The sequence below is a fragment of the Neoarius graeffei genome, chromosome 13 (assembly GCF_027579695.1).
Source record: "Neoarius graeffei isolate fNeoGra1 chromosome 13, fNeoGra1.pri, whole genome shotgun sequence".
NCBI classification, from domain to species: Eukaryota; Metazoa; Chordata; class Actinopteri; order Siluriformes; family Ariidae; genus Neoarius; species Neoarius graeffei.
Genome location: NC_083581.1, coordinates 68,086,766 through 68,102,113, shown reverse-complemented (window position 1 = coordinate 68,102,113; position 15,348 = coordinate 68,086,766). Strand labels below are relative to the sequence as shown.

General features: G+C 41.0%; 1 protein-coding gene across 4 annotated transcripts in view; it reads right to left on the bottom strand.

Moving 5' to 3' along the window:
• Window positions 1-15,348, bottom strand: part of kif1b (kinesin family member 1B) — a 286,078-nt gene that overhangs the window by 28,157 nt on the left and 242,573 nt on the right. For 3 of the 4 annotated variants that reach the window (XM_060938398.1, XM_060938399.1, XM_060938400.1), the window contains one exon: window positions 10,048-13,577. The exons of the other annotated variant lie outside the window; for it this stretch is intronic. In XM_060938398.1, the coding sequence (XP_060794381.1) occupies window positions 13,535-13,577 (43 nt within the window). In that variant the 3' untranslated portion in view covers window positions 10,048-13,534. Of the gene's footprint in view, window positions 1-10,047; window positions 13,578-15,348 lie in introns of those variants that run through there. 4 annotated transcript variants of the gene reach the window in all.

Genomic DNA, 15,348 nt, shown 5'->3' with positions numbered 1-15,348 from the left:
GAAAGAATGCCGCTGATTGGCTGAAACTCGCGGCCACGCTCCTCATGAGTGACACGATTGATTTTCTTTTCTATCAAAAAAAAAAAAAAAAAAATATATATATATATATATATATATATATATATATATATATATATATATATATATATATATGAAGGCTAGAATACCGGTCCCAATACTTGGAAAAGTTTTATTGTAGGGTGACCAGATTTCCCTAGTGCATACCTGTCAACTTTGAGGTTTGAAAAAAAGGGATATTTCCCAGATTTTTAACTCAAAATAAGGGAAAATTTCGGAAAGTCATACCCTTCACCAAAAGTGGGTGTGTAGTTGAATGGGGGGCAATTTTCTATCTAGTATTTGTGATTTCCTGTACTCTGGTGCATGTTGGTGACAGCCAAGACCCAAACTCAATATGCTTATGGTTTATAGCTATACATTTATTTTTATTTGCTTTCAGTGGTACCAGTTATTTCCCAAATTAAGGGCTAAAATACGTATCTTATGTTAAAATAAGAAAGGTCATTATATAACCAGTCAATAAATTCAATTCCATTGCAATTTATTATGGTTTTACCATAGTCATGGCCTCGGAACACTAGATAGATAGATAGATAGATAGATAGATAGATAGATAGATAGATAGATAGATAGATAGATAGATGGGCGGCACGGTGGTGTAGTGGTTAGCGCTGTCGTCTCACAGCAAGAAGGTCCAAGCCCCGTGGCCGGCGAGGGCCTTTCTGTGCGGAGTTTGCATGTTCTCCCCGTGTCCGCGTGGGTTTCCTCCGGGTGCTCCGGTTTCCCCCACAGTCCAAAGACATGCAGGTTAGGTTAACTGGTGACTCTAAATTGACCGTAGGTGTGAATGTGAGTGTGAATGGTTGTCTGTGTCTATGTGTCAGCCCTGTGATGACCTGGCGACTTGTCCAGGGTGTACCCCGCCTTTCGCCCGTAGTCAGCTGGGATAGGCTCCAGCTTGCCTGCGACCCTGTAGAACAGGATAAAGCGGCTAGAGATAATGAGATGAGAAGATAGATAGATAGATAGATAGATAGATAGATAGATAGATAGATAGATAGATAGATAGATAGATAGATGTAATAAAGAGAAACTAGATGTAATAAAGAGAGTAATATAAGATATTAAACCAAAAGTGATTTAAAATGGGTAAGTTTCAGATAGAAAATAAAATAGACAATGAGTGGATAAAACAGTTAATACACCAATTAGTTTACACTAGGCTATTTATGAGATCTTAGCCAGGACATACTTAATGTAAACATGTGTAGCTTACCTTTGATTATTTGGGAGGCTTTCGTTTTCCCCATGGAAAATTTCTTTGCGATGGAAGAGTCTGGGAACATTCCAGCCACGCACTTGTTGAAATCATCAAAGAAAGAGAGGCTAATGTTTTTCTTAGCTATTAGCATCGCCATCTTCACCTCAGACCTAATCAGTGTTGCCAGATACCGCTGACGTTTTCCAGCCCAAAATATGTTCAAAACCCGCCAAAATGAATTTGAAACCGCCCAATCTGGCAACACTGGACCTAATCACTTGTTCAGCCTCGCCTCCGGACATAGTTATGTAATTACTGATGCCTGAGAGGGCGGGGACGTGAATTCATGGCCCGACTTCCTGCTGTAAACTCCTGTCAGAGGCGCATCATGAATTCTGGACCTACCGACTTTTTTTATATTGTGAAAATACGGTATATTTTCGGGAAAATAAAAAAACGGGAAGACAGCGGGAAATAAGTCAAAATAAGGGATTTCCCGGGAAAAACGGGAGGGTTGACGGGTATGCCCTAGTGTGAAACCGGGACACTTTTGCGCGCCAACCTTTGGTCAATCAAACCTGTATAACCAACCTCCAAAATCCGTATTTCCCTTATAAAATCCTTACAAGATGCAAATTTAAATAATTTACCTAAAATTTGAATGATAATTAACAATGCTATATCCAAGTTACTTTTTATTCAATATTAATAACAGTAAACCTTCAGAATGAATACAAAGCTCCAATGTTCGACAAAAACACAAAGTGTCACTCTAATGTTCTGAATTGTACTCCATGACAGCTTTTTTAGCAGTCTGCACCAATACCTCACGAGGCTGCATGTCACAGCAAGTGTCTGTGTTGATCTTGCCGGAGCGCCCATTCAGAATCTTTTCAGTCGCTACTGAAAGTCGCTCAGGTGGAAATATGCGTTTCAAACAAAATGTTACTTCCCGGTTGCCGGGATTCTCGCAATGCGGTGTGCGCATGATCAAAAGTGGAACGAAGTCTCGCTACCACAAGATAACACGCGATTTCATAAGACTCTTTACTGGCTGTTTGTGCTGTCTGTGGTGTACAGTACGTTTGTAAATGTTATGCGCTCTTTTATCATCGTGTGAATTGATTATAGCTCTAAATAAATATTGAAGTTTTTTTTAAAGAATCCGTATAACTATTTGTATGCCCGTATACTACGTTTATTGAATCAAATCCGTATAAAATACAGACATTCCGTATAGGTTGACATGTATGATAGCATGAACTTAAAAAGTAGATATGTGACCTCAACATAGCCTAGGTCAGAATCAACCTTACTAACCATTTCCCACAACTGAATGAATAAAGCAAGATGATGTGTACAAAAGTGAACACTTTAATGGAAGGTGCAACAAGCTGTTCAACACAGCAATATGGCCAAACTGTAAGAATGGTGTGTTAAACAGAAACAAAAAAGAGACAAGTGATTTGAGAATATACACTCAAACAAAACAGCAATAAAGGAGGAGAGGGGCGACAGCCCGAGGAAAGCCCCCACAGGAGCACATAGCATTTGCAACATAGGCTACCTAACTCAGTACAAGAACAAAGCTAAGGCGACTGTCAATCCACCCACCCTAAACAAAATGCATTAGCCTACGTATATTGTGATCCTGTATATCGGCGTTACCACCGTGGGCTACGGAGAAGGGACACTTACAGTGTGTGCAGTAGGCTTCGTGCGCATTGTTCTGCGCCTCTCGGAGGAAGGGGTAGGTGCCCTGTAAATCTTTGGAAAAGGTACATTTTCTTTTCGGCATAATTGCTGCGGCATACTGCTGCTAGCTGCTAGACAAAGAACATTCGCGCCAGTTAATGTTTATTTTATTGTTGCATGGCAACACGTTCTGTTGTCTGGAATAATGTGGCTAAATAAACACCCATGCCACAGGGCCAGGGGGCAGTAACCAGGAAAGTTTGCGATTCGTGTCAATTCATCAAAATAGTAAATGCAGACATTTCTCCGCTAATGATTCCCACGCTGCTCAGTCGCAAACGTCGTGAGTGGCGAAAACCGGGACATATCCGTGTCCCGACAGACTTTTGTCGGGACTCGAGACACACAACCCCAAATCGGGACTGTCCCGGTAAAACCGGGACGTCTGGTCACCCTATTTTATTGGGTATAAAAAGAGAAAAGAAAAGTTGCAAGCTTGACAAAGAATTTGCAAACATGAATCTCAAGACTTGTACTTCGAATAAATTCTTGGGTTTCACGTGACGTCACATCCGCCTCATTAGTTATTCAAAACTCTAGCTGGTGGTCAAGCAAAGCTCAGTTGACAAAGGGTTTGTACGGAGAAGCTGCATTATTCGCATGAAAAATGCCTTACGCTTGCGTTGTTTTAGGTTGTTCGAATCGATCAAACCGTGAAACTGATAAAAGTTTCTTCAGGGTTCCCCATGAACTCATAAAAAAGGGTGAACAAACACAGGATTTCACAAAAAGATGTCGAGAAAGGTGGCCTTTGAACTTCTGACTGAAATCGAAGGGGGCCGAGTTGAGTTTGCAGTGATCACTTCGTCGTTAGTGTTTTCCAAGTACTTTTCTTGCTGTGTGTCGTTATTTTACGGTACTTTTTTTTTTTTTTAGTCACGAAGCGCTAAAGTCGGCGGCACGGTGGTGTAGTGGTTAGCGCTGTCGCCTCACAGCAAGAAGGTCCAGGTTCGAGCCCCGTGGCCGGCGAGGGCCTTTCTGTGCGGAGTTTGCATGTTCTCCCCGTGGGTTTCCTCCGGGTGCTCCGGTTTCTCCCACAGTCCAAAGACATGCAGGTTAGGTTAACTGGTGACTCTAAATTGACCGTAGGTGTGAATGTGAGTGTGAATGGTTGTCTGTGTCTATGTGTCAGCCCTGTGATGACCTGGCGACTTGTCCAGGGTGTACCCCGCCTTTCGCCCGTAGTCACCTGGGATAGGCTCCAGCTTGCCTGCGACCCTGTAGAACAGGATAAAGCGGCTAGAGGTAATGAGATGAGATGAGTGCTCAAGTCCCCAGCTGTTTCTTTGTTTACTCCTCACTCCGTCCATATGCATGAAGGTCGCGACAAAATTCTTCCCCAGCCATTCAGTTACAATGCGCCGTGATCACTTCTCCGTCTTGTTTAACTAAGATCCAGGTCTTTAAAGGGGTTTCTGATGATCTTTGTGAATGATTTAGCTGAGAGATAAGAGTCAATACAAGTGAGAATCAAGTGAACTGTTGTTTGTTTACACTTCAACTTGCAGCGCTTTGTTGTAAAGATGCGAACGAAAAACTTAAAAAAAAAAAAAAAATTCTTACACAGGCAAAAACAATACAAGATTAATTGGGCAGCGACTTGATACCGAGGTTCTTTACTCAGCCAGTTGTAAGCCTCCATACTCTTCCACGCTTTCATCTGTTTTGCGGTGTAGAAGGACGTCTGCAACACCAGATACAGTGGTGCTTGAAAGTTTGTGAACCCTTTAGAATTTTCTATATTTCTGCGTAAATATGACCTAAAACATCATCAGATTTTCACACAAGGCCTAAAAGTAGATAAAGAGAACCCAGTTAAACAAATGAGACAAAAATATTATACTTGGTCATTTATTTATTGAGGAAAATGATCCAATATTACATATCTGTGAGTGGCAAAAGTATGTGAACCTTTGCTTTCAGTCTCTGGTGTGACCCCCTTGTACAGCAATAATTGCAACTACACATTTCTGGTAACTGTTGATCAGTCCTGCACACCGGCTTGGAGGAATTTTAGCCCAGTCCTCCATACAGAACAGCTTCAACTCTGGGATGTTGGTGGGTTTCCTCACATGAACTGCTCGCTTCAGGTCCTTCCACAACATTTCCATTGGATTAAGGTCAGGACTTTGACTTGGCCATTCCAAAACATTACCTTTATTCTTCTTTAACCATTTTTGGTAGAATGACTTGTGTGCTTAGGGTCATTGTCTTGCTGCATGACCCACCTTTTCTTGAGATTCAGTTCATGGACAGATGTCCTGACATTTTCCTTTAGAATTTGCTGGTATAATTCAGAATTCATTGTTCCATCAATGATGGTAAGCCGCCCTGACCCAGATGCAGCAAAACAGGCCCAAACCATGATACTACCACCACCATGTTTCACAGATGGGATAAGGTTCTTATGCTGGAATGCAGTGTTTTCCTTTCTCCAAACATAACACTCCTCATTTAAACCAAAAAGTTCTAGTTTGGTCTCATCCATCCACAAAACATTTTTCCAATAGCCTTCTGGCTTGTCCATGTGATCTTTAGCAAACCAGATGAGCAGCAATGTTCTTTTTGGAGAGCACTGGATTTCTCCTTGCAACCCTGCCATGCAGACCATTGTTGTTCAGTGTTCTCCTGATGGTGGACTCATGAACATTAACATTAGCCAATGTGAGAGAGGCCTTCAGTTGCTTAGAAGTTACCGTGCGGTCCTTTGTGACCTTGCCAACTATTACACGCCTTGCTCTTGGAGTGATCTTTGTTGGTCAACCACTCCTGGGGAGGGTAACAATGGTCTTGAATTTCCTCCATTTGTACACACTCTGTCTGATTGTGGATTGGTGGAGTCCAAACTCTTTAGAGATGGTTTTGTAACCTTTTCCAGCCTGATGAGCATCAACAACGCTTTTTCTGAGGTCCTCAGAAATCTCTTTTGTTCGTGCCATGATACACTTCCCCAAACATGTGTTGTGAAGATCAGACTTTGATAGATCTCTGTTCTTTAAATAAAACAGGGTGCCCACTCACACCTGATTGTCATCCCATCGATTGAAAACACCTGACTCTAATTTCACCTTCAAATTAACTGCTAATCCTAGAGGTTCACATACTTTTGCCACTCACAGATATGTAATATTGGATCATTTTCCTCAATAAATAAATGACCAAGTATAACATTTTTATCTCATTTGTTTAACTGGGTTCTCTTTATCTACTTTTAGGACTTGTGTGAAAATCTGATGATGTTTTAGGTCATATTTATGCAGAAATATAGAAAATTCTAAAGGGTTCACAAACTTTCAAGCGCCACTGTAGTTTGAGATGTCAGGGAATTCGACTGAAGGGTAGTTTTCGAGATCGTATGACAAATCCTTCCTTCCCACATTGTAGGGGTCGATTCCATTGCACATAGCAATCTTCTGAATATATCTAAAGTGAGCAGTGGCTTTTAGATTACGAGCGTACTCTGATAAGTTATCACTAGTTGTTTGCATTACGGCAGCTGTTTAGACCAACAGCTATTTCACTTCTGGTAAAACTGCTAAGAAAAGACAAATGACTGAAACCCAGAAATAGTGACAGAAGCCATGTACGGTACGTTGCCCCGCCCCTTCTTTTCTTAAAAGAATATTAACTTGCACCAGATTTCCACTATTCATCCCACATGAAAGTATTGTGCAACTAGTGTATTGTGTTTTTCTTCCACTTCTGTGAACTCTCTCCATTTGTTGTTGTCTTGTACACTACCATTCAAAAGTTCGGGGTCACCCAGACAATTTTGTGTTTTCCATGAAAAGTCACACTTTTATTTACCACCATAAGTTGTAAAATGAATAGAAAATATAGTCAAGACATTTTTCTGGCCATTTTGAGCATTTAATCGACCCCACAAATGTGATGCTCCAGAAACTCAATCTGCTCAAAGGAAGGTCCGTTTTATAGCTTCTCTAAAGAGCTCAACTGTTTTCAGCTGTGCTAACATGATTGTACAAGGGTTTTCTAATCATCCATTAGCCTTCTGAGGCAATGAGCAAACACATTGTACCATTAGAACACTGGAGTGATAGTTGCTGGAAATGGGCCTCTATACACCTATGGAGATATTGCACCAAAAACCAGACATTTGCAGCTAGAATAGTCATTTACCACATTAGCAATGTATAGAGTGGATTTCTGATTAGTTTAAAGTGATCTTCATTGAAAAGAACAGTGCTTTTCTTTCAAAAATAAGGACATTTCAAAGTGACCCCAAACTTTTGAACGGTAATGTACATCATCCCTGTGTTTGTTGTATGCACTTCATGTTAACCATACAGGTGTGCTACTGTAGCATATGAATTTCATGATTTCTCATATACACTTTATTCTGGAAACATATCAGACTTTAATTTCAGAAGGTTAATAACCAGTTTAGCTCATGCTAATCTCACACTGGGCCTTCAAATCTATCCAGGCTTGGAACCGGCGCCAAGTATGCACTGGCTTGTGCAACCCCAGTGGCAGTGTTGTAGTCGAGTCACTAAACCTAGAGTCCGAGTCCAGTCTCGAGTCCAAGTCATGAAAGAAAATTTCAAGTCGAGTCCAAGAACAAGACTCCAACCACACCATTTGACGGTGGCTGTTGCTGCCTTTATGTGAAACAGTCTTTGCTACTGTGTTGGACTAACGTTAGTGCTCGACGGCCCCATTTTAGTTAACAGGCTACAGATAAAAAGCTTGTTCATCGCTCAGCAAGCCCCGCCCACTATCGACAGGGCAAATAACATGAGAGAGGGTTAACACTAGCTAGTTCATCGCTCAGCAAGCAAGCCCCGCCCACTATCAATAGAGCAATGAACATAGCATGTCACTTCCTTCTCTGGGTGGAGTCCTACCAAATGACGATTGAAGTTCGAGGTTGTCCCCGTCGTCTCCTCGATAGTTCTTCTATATATGGAACACATCACAGTGCATTTTTCCCCACTGCACTAGAAGTCTGTATAAGCAATTCGGACAATCCTAGGGGCGTCTCTCCAGGCATTTTAGCGCCATTAACGTTAGTTTGTTCCTGAACATGATGTATGAACAGGTGAATGTGGTTCTCTTGCACAAAATTAGTATAAAAATTAATGTAGATATAAATCTCTTATGCCAATTTAGTATGGCATGCTACAAAAAATAAAGAAAAAAATCCGAGTCCTCGTCTCCAATTTACGAGTCCGAGTCATCAGTGCTCAAGTCCAAGTCAAGTCACGAGTCCTTAAAATTAGGGCATGAGTCGGACTTGAGTACTACAAGCCTGCCCAGTGGCTAGGTATTTGAACTGTGGAGGAAACCAGTGCACCCGGAGGAAACCCATACAGACACAAGGAGAACATGCAAACTACACACAGAAAGGCCCTCGTCAACTGTGAGGTTCGACAATTAAGTGAACTTGACGTAAACAGCTTAGTGTTCTCATTTATTACTTTATAAAGGTTTCGTCTTGTTGGTTCTCTGGGGAACAGGGTGTTTTCAGTTCCCAACTGGTTCGATGTAGAACCATTTTAGAAAGGCAAAATTGTTAACCAAGAATTCCTGAGAAAAATCTTTGCATATGCCACTATAAATAATACTGTTTACACTATTTATAGTCCGCTATCAATAAGCAGACAGGCTTACCTCATGACATGAAGGGTGTAGCAAAAGGACATGAACATTTCCATGAAAAAGTACACTTGAACAGTTACTGTTACAATAAACCCAGTTCCCAGTTTTTATAAGGTACGTTGTTTTCAGACGCTACAACACATCCGTCATCTATTATTACATTACAACACGCTTCCATGCTGCGCGCGCTCGGTTTCAGAATCGACGATTTCAGTTGGGGCACCAACTTGTCCACATGAGTAAGTTTTAAGGACTGGTAAAAAGTATAAATTGATGTTTAAATGTGTAAAACATTTATATATTTTACACATTTATTACCCTGATTTATTTCCTTTCTTCGTGCCGTGTCCGAAATCACTCACTCGTTCACTACTCCCTATAGAGGGAATTACTTTATAGAGGACTATATAGTGAGCTCATTGGTAAAATGAAGAAAAAAAAAACACTTTAGGACACTTGTCCATCGCGCTGGTATTGACATCATTCCTGTCGCACAATTAAAACATGCCAGATCAGTCGGCTGGTGGGTTTCAAAATAATAAGCACATGCATGCATTTTTGTGATGAATCCATATTATACTGAGCGTATTTCCCACATTAATCAATACAAAGTGCCTGCATCTTTCAGTTCTTTTGAAATCAAGGCTGAATACTTTCTTCTTTGTCGCTGCCTTTTATTAAATCAAATTTGAGGCTTTTGATTTGATTTCTTTCAGCACGACCGCAATGCATGATGGGATATATCGCTTTGGTTCATGACCATCATTATACACTACTTTTCGTGATGCATTGTGGGATACTTTGAGTGCACTATACAGGGTGTAAATAATCCTCGCTAAGGTTTCGGACAGCACTACAAAATGGCGTCCCCACTATATGGTGCCCTATAGAGTGAGGGATTTTGGAAACAGATTAAGAAGAAGAAGCCTTTATTCGTCACACATATACTCAAGCACAGTGAAATTCCTCCTTTGCATTTAACTCATCTGAAGCAGTGAACACACGAATACACACACACACACACACACACACACACACACACACACACACACACACACACACACACACAAATACCCAGAGCAGTGGGCAGCTATGCTACAGTGCCCGGGGAGCAGTTTGGGGTTAGGTGTCTTGCTCAAAGACACTTCAGCCATGATACAGATGGACGGGAAAGTGCTGTTCATTCAATCAACTCCCCTCATGTTTTTTTTCTGGGAATTGAACTGGTGACCCTTTGAGCCCCAGGCTGCTTCTTTAACCTTCAGGCCATGACTGACCACACTTAAGTATTGTCAAAGCGTTGAAGCTGGAAATTTAATTTGTTGCCTGTGCATGGCTGTTAAATAAAACGTGTTTAGATGCCACATAAATAAAAAGCCTGAAGCAGATTTGCTTTAACTACAGAAAAGACGTCAAGTCAAGTTTATTTGTATAGCGCTTTTAGCAATAAACATTGTCGTAAAGCAGCTTTACAGAATTTGAACGACTTCAAACATGAGCTAATTTTGTCCCTAATCTATCCCCAATGAGCAAGCCTGTGGCGACGGTGGCGAGGAAAAACTCCCTCAGACGACATGAAGAAGAAACCTCGAGAGGAACCAGACTCAAAAGGGAACCCATCCTCATTTGGGCAACAACAGACAGCATGACTATAACATTAACAGTTTTAACATGAAGACAGTTTCGTTGATGTTATAAACTGTTCATTGATGGAAACTTGAGTGCAAAACTGTTCATGACAACTGCAGCCCTAAAGTTAGCAAGTCAACTGTAGTCCTCAGCCATAAAAGCAGAAAACTACAGAAAAGACATGTCGTCAACTACTACAGTGAATGTGATTTAGTCCAACAAGCAAAACGATCCCGTATATTCAAGTAGCTATTTGATCGATGAAGCTTTAAAAGAAAGAGACGTGTGAAGTTTCTCTGCTAATGCACTGGATGGACTTTATTGTTACCTCATTCACTAAACAGATCAATGGTGCAAGATTACCATACACAGAATTAAGATATCTGCATTACACATCTAGGCTATACAGCGAATGGATTATAAGTATTACAAATACAGGAGACATATTTACATTTTAATTCAAGCTCCATACAACATGTAATATTTACAAAATAAGTATGAAAATGAAGCCAATCTGACAAATAATGTACAGTGTTAACGCCTTGGTTTAGCTTGTCGTCTTTCAACAAAACGAGTGGGAGGTTAATAAAAGGAGACCTCTGAGAGGGCGTGTATACCAGAGTGGTTCGGAAGGCAATACAATGACTGAGAAACAAAGATTAAATGGTATAAGCATGAGTAATGATTAATACCTCTAAAAATATAGTCCCTGATATTAGAAAATAAATCTAAACAGTATCCCTCCCCACATCATCATAACTCTGAGGTACACACCTGAACTTAAACTGGGTGGATTTGTTGGAGTGGCGCAACCAAATGAAATCAACAGGCAGCACTAGAATGACTCAAGCTGACAGTTAAAAAAAGAAAAAAGGTTTCCGTTTTGCTCTTACATCAATGCAATTAGTGAATATTTCTCAGTGACATCGCAGAGGTACATTCAAAAATACACTTCTAACTAACACATCACGTTATGTGATCTGATTTTATCCTATCTTGTTCATATTTGAGTAAACGCTAGAAATCCACTTCAGGTTTTATTTGATCTGTTAGTCATCACCTCTTAAATGTGCAAAGAACTGCAAATTAATATATACACTGCAAAAAAAAAAAAAAAAATCCCAGATGATGCTTGTCTAAGTCTATGCAGTTAAAGTCTCTCACAAGAGAAACTCTTTGCTCCGTCAAGATTACGCAACTTGCTCATGTTTTTGGAATTCATGACCACATTTTCCTTCAATATTGACATTATGATGAAACGATGGCATGACAGCACCCTTGCTCTTTAAAAATGTGTCATAAGAAATAAATATATGTCCAGATAACACTTTAAACACGTCCCCCCCCCCATCATCACGTCGTCGTTTCTGTTTCTCAGGCTGCCCGACTTCAGAACAGGACCGTCGGCCATTTTAGTTTGTTATCGGAAAGCTTTCGCATGACCTTAAGACTACAGGAGTCATGAGCGTTCAGGATTTTGACTTGGCTTCATTTGAAATCCAGGCCTTACACTAAGCCGCATTAGCTTTACGTAGAGTACATGAAGCACACAACCTCCTGGTTGGCTGGCCAGAGGCTTTCTGTGTGCCAGGTCACATATATCTCCTTGTCAAAACTGTCCAGCTTAATGCAAGGCAAAGTGAAAGCGTGAAAGACGAATCGATCAGTTATGTCTCAAATGCGAACTGCATCAAACATTAACAGAGCAAATCTTTTCGTGATAAATTCAAAAGCATGAGCAGGTATTCTATCCCTTTTCTATGCATCACACTGCAAAATAATTAACCCTTCAAACGAACAAACAGACAGTGTCGGACCAAATCTACTTCAGTGATCCACTTGTGTTTGTGTCATTGTGCAAAACTATCGGCTGGATTTAAAAAAAGAAGAAAAAAAAAAAAGCCCTTCTTCCAACAACCTGCTTCAAATTCAAATTCAAGTTAATGAGATATAAAACAAGCAGCATTAGAAATAATAAGTTAAGATAAATGAGTACAATAATTAGTTAAGGTTAAATTCATAGATTCAGGTTCAACATGATCATGGAGCGTTTTCTGATGGAGAGCCAAGAGGCTGGTTCACCACCACTGACCACTGGATCATTATTTAACCAAGCTCCAATATCAAATCGTGACAGGCCTGCGGATATCAAACCCTCCTGGCTAAATAACTGCTGTGATTTCGTAATAAATAAAAGATCGCGTGAACAACAGCACGGAAGGAATGTCTCTTGTTTCAGAATGACTAGCATGAAAGTGCAGGAATCCTTAAAAGTATTTACAGATGACCTTCATCTCATTCATCACATCGGAATCGCTTTCTTCTTTTCTGTGACTTCTTTTCGACAGGTTTTCTGATCAAGATGAACTGCATAAACGTCACGGAAAGAGTGTTCTCTTTCATCCATCCTCCTCTTGTTCTACATAGTAATGCGCTTTTACAAACAGACGCGTGTTATCCTTTTACTACACGGAATTAAATTAATGCGAAGCAAACGCACTGTGCTGGAGCACAAAAACTAAAATCCGTCCACATTCTCTGTCCAGGTCCACAGTAATACTCATTTAGTCCCAGATTTAGTCATACGTTTAAAATTCATGCCCTGGCCCTTTATATGGTACGTCTCCTTCTCTTCCAGTGTTGGGACATCTACTCACTAGTGTAAAAACTACTGAGCTATTATTTTCTATGAGAGAAATAGTTCTTTTCAGATAATCATAATCATATAGTGTAGTTTATCTATGTTCAGTGGTACTCTGTGAGGCTTTGTAAGCAAACTGCTCATCTCCTGAGGACTGCTGCTGTGGCCATGCGGGAGAAGAAGAAAAAAAAAAAAAAAACGTACCTGACTCAACAGATAACACTGATAAAGACGATCGGTACAGACGAGTAATAACTCAAATACAGAAGAGAAACTGCTCGGAAGAATCGTGCACACACAAACAGACTATTACGACATGCTACTAGAAGAAGGCTCTGCTATGGCAGAGAACGAAAACAAAGACAGAAAGGATCCAAACGAACAAAATAGCGAGAGGTTAGGAGAAAGAGAAAGGAGGAGGGAGGGGGGGAGAGGAAAGGGGAAAGTGGGTGTTCAGAAACTCAAGAGTTCATTTGCTGGAGAGAAGATTTAAGCCACAGGTCTACATAGAAGAGAAAACCATCAAGAATCACAAAGTTTTAATAAAGTGTTAACACTCGAAGGCTAGGGAGAAGAAACGGAGCGTGATCTCTTCAGAAGCTTGTTTAGTCTTTCAGCAAAGCGGAGCGTCTTCTCGCCAGTTTGGACCTGCGGAAAAAAAGGAGACCAGAACGTCAAGGATGTAGTCGCTCATCTGGCCTGCCATCAAAACAACTAAAACATCAAACAGAACTGAAATGTGGGCGGCACGGTGGTGTAGTGGTTAGCGCTGTCGCCTCACAGCAAGAAGGTCCGGGTTCGAGCCCCGTGGCCGGCGAGGGCCTTTCTGTGCGGAGTTTGCATGTTCTCCCCGTGTCCGCGTGGGTTTCCTCCGGGTGCTCCGGTTTCCCCCACAGTCCAAAGACATGCAGGTTAGGTTAACTGGTGACTCTAAATTGAGCGTAGGTGTGAATGTGAGTGTGAATGGTTGTCTGTGTCTATGTGTCAGCCCTGTGATGACCTGGCGACTTGTCCAGGGTGTACCCCGCCTTTCGCCCGTAGTCAGCTGGGATAGGCTCCAGCTTGCCTGCGACCCTGTAGAACAGGATAAAGCAGCTAGAGATAATGAGATGAGATGGGTTAATAGAGCTGAGCACTACTATACTATAACACACAGACATCATACCAGACATAATCTGATATGATTTTGATACTCGGGGGTGAAAAAGCTTAAAGGGGAACTAAAGTCATTTTTAAACTTGCTTTATTTCTTAATGTGTTATTCAATGACGTTTTCGGTTTTAGTAACCTTATATCGTGACTCGTATTGGCAACTAATTGCAATTAAATATTATACTTATCGGCCTATTCGGTTTTTAGCCGTGTTGAATTTAGTTCATTTGGTCCACGGCAGGCGTCGCTTATCCATGTGATCTTCACGAGACTTGTGCGAGACTTCAAAACGTGAAGTGTCAGCCAGGTGTCAGTGCCGCCATTTTTGAAAACTGTTTTCCAAACGAAATCTTGCACAAAAACGAGTTTAAATGACGATTACTGCCTACTTTTTCAAACTTTCCTGATTGCTATCACAACAAACAAAACTTCCGGCTTGATTACGTCAGCATTCGAAAGAGGGCGCGCGCGTCTTTTGACAACGTTGGCAGATGTCGGTCACTCTGATTTCCGCTGTATGTTTTACTTCCGTCCTACGATGTCTCGCACAGGTCTCGACGAATCTCGTTTACGGCCATCGCTTTGACATACGGACTGATATATTTATTACAGAGCATATTTCAAACACTCATAACTTGCTATAGCAGCGACAAAATAGCGATCAAAAATGCATTCCGATATTTAATAAAATTAGAGAAATAGAATTTTGAGGATAAAAAAAAAAATTTGCCTTCAGTTCTCCTTTAATGTCTAGACCCCAAAATGCAAATGGTAAAATTAAGGTCTTGACAGAAACAAATATTGAAAGCTTGATTTATTCACATTTCAAATCATATTAAGAGTGTTAATATAATTAGACATACAGTAGACCCCCGCCTATTCGCGGTTCAGTATTCGCGAATTCACATATTCGCGGGATTTTATATAGAACATATCTCCTATACATTCGCGGAAATCTCAGCGATTCGCGGTCATTTGCGGCGAACATATCAAACGTTTACGCACTGCGAATGTTTCCGCACTGCTACTGTACATTCTCGGAGCCGAATGCTCGCTCGCTATTGGCTGAAGTTTGAATGGCGGGCTGCTGCTCATTGGCTGATACGAATGAGCGCATTGTACAGTACAGTCTCGCGGTTCCCGTAGTTCAGACTTGTTCACGTGTTGTGCGTTCTTGGTATTTTTGAATAATTTTTACGCCCTACAATGGCTCCTAAACGCTCTGCATCTTCTAAGGCTCCTGCCAAGGAACCTAAGCGCCAGAAGA